General features: G+C 46.9%; 1 protein-coding gene across 1 annotated transcript; it reads right to left on the reverse strand.

Annotated features, from left to right (window-relative positions):
• Positions 1-173: 173 nt before the first annotated feature.
• LOC133169601 (lactose-binding lectin l-2-like) lies at positions 174-2663 on the reverse strand. Its single transcript, XM_061301943.1, has 7 exons — positions 1360-2663; positions 1225-1287; positions 996-1023; positions 835-920; positions 606-737; positions 288-396; positions 174-211 (listed from the first exon to the last, which is right to left on the reverse strand). The coding sequence occupies exons 1-7, from the start codon at positions 1543-1545 to the stop codon at positions 174-176; spliced, it is 642 nt and encodes a 213-aa protein (XP_061157927.1). The 5' UTR covers positions 1546-2663.
• Between the last annotated feature and the right edge of the window lie 4813 nt (positions 2664-7476).

Consider the following 7476-nt stretch of genomic DNA (forward strand, 5'->3'; position numbering starts at 1 on the left):
TTCCGCCGATGTCGAGCTGAACCAGCCCGCTGTACTTGTAGCACAACCCGGTGCGACGAGACGAACACACAAAACTGTCGGACAAACCCACATTAAACGACAAAACAAAACACCGTTCGGGACAGAGAGAGGCCGCTGCGTGTGCACGCGCCGCCATCTTACTTACTTACTACTTACTCTGTTGTGCAATCCTCGTCTCCCCAGTCCCCGCCTGGAAGAAATATGTACAGGATGAAATAGCACACCTGCCACTCCTCAGCCAACGTGATCGGGGTGTGTTCACTCACCCGAGTCTATCACATTGACGCAATCGCCAGAGTTATTGGGCTCTGCCGGCCAAGACTGGAAATTTTCAAAATCCACATCAGTGCCGTCAGTCCAGATGAAGGTATCGGCCTGGAACCGAAAGTCACATTTTGAGACTCTTGGCAATGTGTTGCAGGCGGCAAGGTTATTGGAGTAGCTCAAGACAAAAAGCCCCCAAAACCTACGTAACCAGCATCTGTGTATTTGGAGGCCAATCAAATACCGCGTATCCTGACTTGAATATCGAGTGTACGATGATGTACGGAGCACCAAGTATGGTGTCTAAGTAGCCCTTTCACCTCTATTGCATCATGAAATCCCACCCAGAAGCCACCTGTGACGCCTTCACGGGACACCAGCTCGCTAACGACCGCATTTTCCAAATCGCTGTGGATGGACACCAGATTCCCGCCAAGAATGTTGCAGATGCTCTGATGGAGAGGAGACAAGAGAGAGTGCATGAAAAAGTCGCTGGGACGCGGTGGTCCACGGGATCTTTCAAGGACTCAGTGGCCAGGCCTCCCCAACCTCGGAATCGGCAAAGGTTCTCTCCTCGCCCTGAAAGATGAAACAGCGGCAGTCGAGACGAGTCCAGCCTCTCGGGCAGCCGTTAGCTGCGGAAAAAAAACAAGTGGCGTAGGCAAATTCCTTTGCAGCTCGGAAAAAGCAACATTGGGCTGGCTACCAACCTTTTGCATGACTGACGGGCTTACACCACTGACGGACAAGAAGAAGAAAAGCACCAGGTTACCAATAAAACCAATTGATGCGACTCAATACAAATGGCAAGAAATTAGAAGGGCAGGGCAGGGCAGGATAAAAAGAAATCACGGCAAATTGAATTCATCGTCACTATTTGCACATTTTCTTCATGAGCATCACATAGGCTTTTGACAGGTGACAGAATTCAGGACTTACGGCTCCGGCCCAGAGTTGGATGAGGATGCACAGGAGGAATAGCGAGCGAAGGCCAAACGCCATCTGCGCAAGCACGACAAATCGGAACACTTTCAACGCCACCGAGAGCTTGCTAGCCGGCGCCGTTGACCTTACCTTTGCAGTCGTCGAGCGTGACACGTACCACCGCGCCCGCCGGACGCTTCTTAAGTATCCCGCTTGACACGTTGGGAATGTCAAGCACGTCGCTTTGACGGAACGAGCGGCCCCCAGGCGTTCGCCGATGATGAGGCCTTGAGGCCTCGGAGTCGGTGGAAAGGACAGTACACCTAAACTTTCCATACTGTGTTAGTATCACCTTTCTTGTTCATCAGGTTTTTGGAATCCGCAGACAATTCTGTGCTTCTCACTCGTAGCATTGGCTGTATTTTGATGATGAGGTGCGCAATGCACATGTTGACTCTCAAATTCAATCAGGATATGTTCACTCACTAGGGTTGCGAGTCACGACGTGTATTTCGAAGCGTTCTGCCGTGCTGAAGCAAGAGTGAAATGAAATGCTCCAACCGATCTGTTTGAGTCTTAGAAATCGCATGAGTCATCGTTCTTTCTTGGAAGCGATAGCCGAAACTGAAATGTCAGGTCGTGAAACCTAAATCATTTGTTGGTGATAAAAGAAGCGGTCAAATCGTCGAAAGTCTGGAAGCAAACACCCAGCCAAACATGCACAACGAAAGCTCTTGACTAGAAAGAAGCCGAGCTAGCACAAGATACTTTTTTGCCAGCAGATGGCAATCATGGATTACTCACTCCCATTTGAGCAGCGGCACAGCAACCAGGAGAAAGAAAGCTCTGGTCCTTCAGTCCACGTGTCAAATGTTCCCCTGCTCACTTCTGCTTGTATTGGAGGTCCAAAAAATGGTGGCTCAATCACTAGCCCAGCAAAATTCAGGTCGCAAAAGTCTTCATCGGGTTTCTAAGAGCAAAATCTGAGCATAGAACGGAAGCAGCTGCCTCGGTCGGAATGACCCTTTGTTAGCTTCTCAAGGATGTTGTCGGTCTTTGGTGTGACCCTTTGGGCTTTTAACGATCATCACTAATGACAATGAGGATACGTACCTTAAGCTTAATGTCATCACTGGATGAGATGCAATTATACAGTATAGTACATCATTTATATGCAGGTCCTCAGAGTGTCCAAAATACGGACAGAATCTTTGGCACTTCAAAAGGTATTATATCTTCTAGTTGCCCCAGTGTATGTGGCCTACAGCGCGGTGGAACATATAAGTGCTTGTTCTACCTTGAGCAAAATTCAGAACGCTCTGCCCCACCTCTGGCGGCGGCGTCCAAACGGAGGACCCCATCTCCTCGTCTATTCATTGATCATATCCTTGAGCCAGATGATCCCATTTCTCTGTCTGCCTGCCTGCCTGCCTGCCTGCCTGCCTGCCTGCCTGCCTGCCTGCCTGCCTGCCTGCCTGCCTGCCTGCCTGCCTGCCTGCCTGCCTGCCTGCTGCTAGCTGTAAAGTCCAAGGTGTGTGAGCGGAAAACTCAGAGGCAGTCTGGACACGGTGTTGGAGCTGGACGTGGTAACGAAATACAAATGCTGCTGCTGCTGCTGCTTTTCCACAGACAGATGTGCTTGCTGTTGGCACGTTTGTGATTTCTACGCGTCGACAATAGATTCCATCCATCCATCCATTTTCTATAGCGCTTGTCCCCACGGGGATTCCTGTTACAGGAGATCCGGTTTTAAATGGATGACGCACCTTTGAAGAGAGGGCCTCTTGAGGATTCAAGCGACCCCTATCCCTTGACTGATCCTGCCCTGTTAATTTCCAATGTGAGAATCGATCTCATCAGCCAGAAGAGCACTCGCTTTAACTTTTGTCACTTTAGCCTGCCCTTGGGGCAGGCCTCCACATTCCTGCACGAATGAGAGCATTGGAAAGAAAGAAAGAAGCACATTTTCTTCCTGCGACAACATTATTGCCTTCGCATCCAAAGCCTGCGGCCTAGTTGTGTACTTCTTGAAGAGTGCGGCTCAATGGACATTGAACGCTACAACGGACAAACTAGAGGTGCTAGTGTAGATTTCTGTGCATGTATCGTACACGTGCAGAGAAATCATGGGGGTTAGTTACCAAGTGTATTGTCACACAAAAGGTTGGAGTCATCAGCTCAGTAATTGGCCCAAAGAAACGAGCTAAGTGACAGTGGAGGTCAGGAGGATGTCTGCGAGGAAAGAAGAAGTTAACGCAGGAATAATATGATATCAAAAGAATCGGGGCATCAGATTGGGTTCAACCTTGTATCTTCCACTCTACTATTTTATGACTCTGAACCAAAGCTGGTCTTCCCTTTCACTTCTGCTTTCCAAATTTGATAGCGCCTCGAATATTTTGCTTACTCATTGTCAATCAAAGCTCCCTTCCTCCACGCATGCAGCAGCATGCAGCATCATGCAGTCAGTCCCTTGGTTACTGGCTGGCTGGCTGGCTGGCTGGCTGGCTGGCTCTCTCTGCATTGCAGTATCTGTGTCAGCCATCGGCAAGAATAGCTGTCTGCTTGCGTCTCTGCGTGTGTGTGTGTGTGTTTTGTCTGAGCGTGGGTGTGCGCTGGATGCGGCGGCAGCGGGCCGGCCGGCGGCAGGGCAGTCCCTCCTCAGCAGATGGACTCCAAGTGTAATACTGCCTCCTTTTTCTTTCATCCGTCTCTTTGCAATTTGGATCTCATTCACATTTCTCTTTGATCCCATTTCTCGAAACACTGTCATCATGTATGCATGAACATTTCAATGTTATTTCTGCCAGATTTGCATTCAAAGACAAAAAGACAACGTTTTGCACCCCCCAAAGGATTTGGGTGATAGTGGAAGACCACCCACCTCGTACGTACGTATGTATATTCCACATGATTGTATTATTAATTGTCTTTTAACAGACAAATGTCACTCTTGCAGACTACTAACATTGTGCCCTCCTCTCTTCCGGGACCTGCGACGTTTTCCTACTGTGCTCAGTACCTGCCTTGAAGCTGACATAGCCTTTTTTTTCCTCTCTGTTTGTATGATTTTTTTTTCTTTTGCCCCCATGGGCTGAAAAAGGAGCACTAGAGCAGCATCACATTTGGGCGGTGAACATTGTCCAATTGTTTACCTCCCTCGTATAATGGGTTTAGATGGCATGGTTCGCTGACAAGATACTGCTTTGAAAGCAAAGTAGTGTATAAAACGATGCCCTGCGGCAACAAATAGGACTTGGATATTGTCCTTCAACTTACGTTTGACACCACGGATGGATGGATGGATGGATGGATGGATGGATGCTGTTCAAGTGCATCCTACATTCCACTTTGGACCGAGAATAGGCCCTGCTCTGGTTATCTAACTTTGCTGAGATACAGATGGGCCTCATGTGGCCCATATTGTGGATGCCAGATGTGGATCACAAAAGGACCATCATTCATTCAGGTATGTGGGCCAGGTGCAAGTGTGGCCCATCTCTGGGCCGGAGCAATTTTGCTCCATCTGCCATGGGGTCTTTTGACCACCTTTAGCAGTGCCAAAGCAAAAATTGTGGATACGGTTATCTTTTTGCAACAGCGAGGATTTGAAAAGTAGTCAAAAGCTACTTCTGGGGGGAACTATGAGTCGATTGTTTAGGGTACGTTAAGGGTTAGAAGCAAGAAGCTATTGGCAAAGCTGCCCTTTTTTTAGTATGCATAGCTGGATATGGCCTAGCTGATGGCCAGAGGAAAGGAGCTGGAAGAGGTATGTCGCGGTAAAATAAAATAAAACAATTCTAACGTGGCCATTTATACTTTACCATCAAGCCCCAAAGGAGGGACTTTTAAGCTGAAATGCGTTTGTATCGATTCTCAAGTATGCTGCTGGAGGGTAGATAAGGTCAATAGGGAAGTGACGGCCTGCCGGGGCTCACTCATAGTCACTGGTATGCCACTGGCTTCCAGTCAGCTGTCATTTAGGCATCTTATGCGTTTGAAAAAAATCTGCAATGCTAACACAAAAGGAATGAGCAGGACTGGATCCGTGTATAATTATGCGAAGCACAACGGAGCAGCTTGTCATCAGTTGAAGTGGAAACCAGTTAATCATCTTTGTTCCTGTGCCTCCTCTTTGCTGCCTGCCTGCCTGCCTGCCTGCCTGCCTGCCCGCTCGCTCGCTCGCTCACGTTTCACCTGCTAAGGATATTGGGAGGGAGATGAGAAATGATTGGTGCCACTCCTGTGGGGGCTAATGTCGGCTTTTCGTGACATGGGCTGGAAGAGCAGTGGTGACTCAGCAACCCACAGATAGAAGTCAAATGGCAAATTTTGTGGCCTCAGAAATAGATTTAAACACTTAATTCTCTGGTTCTTCTATATCAAACCATTTGTTTTAGGATTCTTCCGCCGAAACATGTCAGGTAAATAAACCTAAAAGAAATGGTTTGATATAGAAGAACCAGAGAATTAATTGAAAAAGAAAAAACAAGATGAACCTAGTACAACTAGATCTAAACACGTTTATGAAATCAAAGTTTGTAAACAGAAAAGGAGATGTGTCAATAAATATGCTTTGAGATTCAAGAGTTTTTTTGCTATGTGAGTTTAGGAACGGTTTGTGTATGAAGGTCATTAAATAAATTGCACATGCTTGTAGAAGGCAAATGGACAAAAAACATTTTACAAACTCACGTAGCAATACATTGGAAAGCAAGCATAATACTGCATGACTGATTTGACTGTATCATTCACATCATGACTGTTTGACGTTGATTTCCAAACATTTCCAGGCATACAGGTTTGAAGGTTCAGCCCCGCCTGGCGTCACATTCCCTCCACATCACTTGGTCTCTGGCTGTCACGTCAGTCTACAACATTCAGAGGTGTGGTGGGCCTTCTGTGTGAGAATGAGTGTATGATTAAAAGGGTCAAGTGTTCAAAGTAGCACTTCCCAAGTGTTGCGTGGCAGAGGTTAACGCTCACACTCGCTGCCAAGAGCGGCATGAAAGTGACATTGAATAGTAATTAGGTAATGATGCCTCATTATCATGCTCCAAATTGAAAATGATTCTTTGGTTTTAATGATGTCTATAAAGGATTCATATTTAAAGGAATACATTGCAATTTTTGGATTCAGCATTGACTGACTGGAAGAGCACTGATTCTCCATTTCTTAAAGTCATTCATTCAAACCAACATTGCCACCTAGAGGAGTCAAAAAATCAATCGACAACTGCTCCATGTCAAAACATTTGAAGCTGTATTTTCCCATCTGGGTCACTACGTTGAGAGTGATTGAAGCAAGTTGTCTTGCAACTCATTTGTGTCAAACCTGATTTTAAGGTGGTGTTTTTTTGAAACACTTTTAATCGTTGTATCGGGTATGTGACTGCAATTCCACGAATGAGTCGAGGAGGGTGTGGCGTTTCCCTTCACGGCAACAGCCTTGGGGCAGGAGCTCGCAACAGGGAGGATTCACACACACACACACACCGCCTACTCTTCAAATGTCCAAAAACAATACGTAGACTTTGTCCAACACATCAGTCCTGATTTCTACTCTCAAAGTACACAATTGGAATTTGGAAAATTTCGAAACTAGACTCTGTCCGCAATTGGGTTGGGCCTTTTTTTTTCTTTTTCTTTTTTCTCAATCATCTTCATACAGTATATCACGTCATCTTTTCAATTAGCAATAGAGCGTGAAATGAATTCAGCGCTTTGTTGGTCTAGTGTCCTTTTATGGCTCTCATTCTCTTGCTTGCAGTGCTGCCCTGCCCTGCCCTGCCCTGCCCTGGCCGGGCCTGGCCTGGCCTGGCCTAAGTGTCAGGAAATGAAGAGTCACTAAACAAACAACCAGATTGTTGTTGTCCTTCTGGGAGCAGACGGTGCAGGAGATGAAGTCCAATTGTTATTTGAAAGAGAAAGACTACTCGCGCCTGTACGAGCGCCTTGTCCTCCCGTGACAACCGTACGTCGGTAAAATATAGCGGATTAGCACCAAAATCTATCTGTGCAAGTGTGAGAATGGTTCTATGCAGACTTGCAAAGGGAGGCAAAAGCTTAGCTCTGAATGTCCAAATTGTGAGGCAGAGCCGCCTGCTGAAAAGGATTTAAAGGTGGCCATTACATTTCAATTAGCGTAGCCACAATTAACCTTCTCCCTCTCGACAGACTGCAGTGAGTCCCGCCCCTGAATGTATTTTCATCATACTGCTGCCGGCCGGGCTTTTGACACTTTGAATGGAAAGCATATCATTCGGT

The sequence above is a fragment of the Syngnathus typhle genome, linkage group LG16, assembly GCF_033458585.1.
Source record: "Syngnathus typhle isolate RoL2023-S1 ecotype Sweden linkage group LG16, RoL_Styp_1.0, whole genome shotgun sequence".
NCBI classification, from domain to species: Eukaryota; Metazoa; Chordata; class Actinopteri; order Syngnathiformes; family Syngnathidae; genus Syngnathus; species Syngnathus typhle.

Excerpts from the sequence above, each read along its gene's own strand:
- LOC133169601 (XM_061301943.1), bottom strand. The coding sequence starts at position 1,545 with ATGGAAAGTTTAGGTGTACTGTCCTTTCCACCGACTCCGAGGCCTCAA. Across the intron at positions 397-605 it reads GATTTCATGATGCAATAGAG|GCCGATACCTTCATCTGGAC; the intron begins GTGAAAGGGCTA and ends TTTCGGTTCCAG. Across the intron at positions 212-287 it reads CGTCAATGTGATAGACTCGG|GCGGGGACTGGGGAGACGAG; the intron begins GTGAGTGAACAC and ends TATTTCTTCCAG.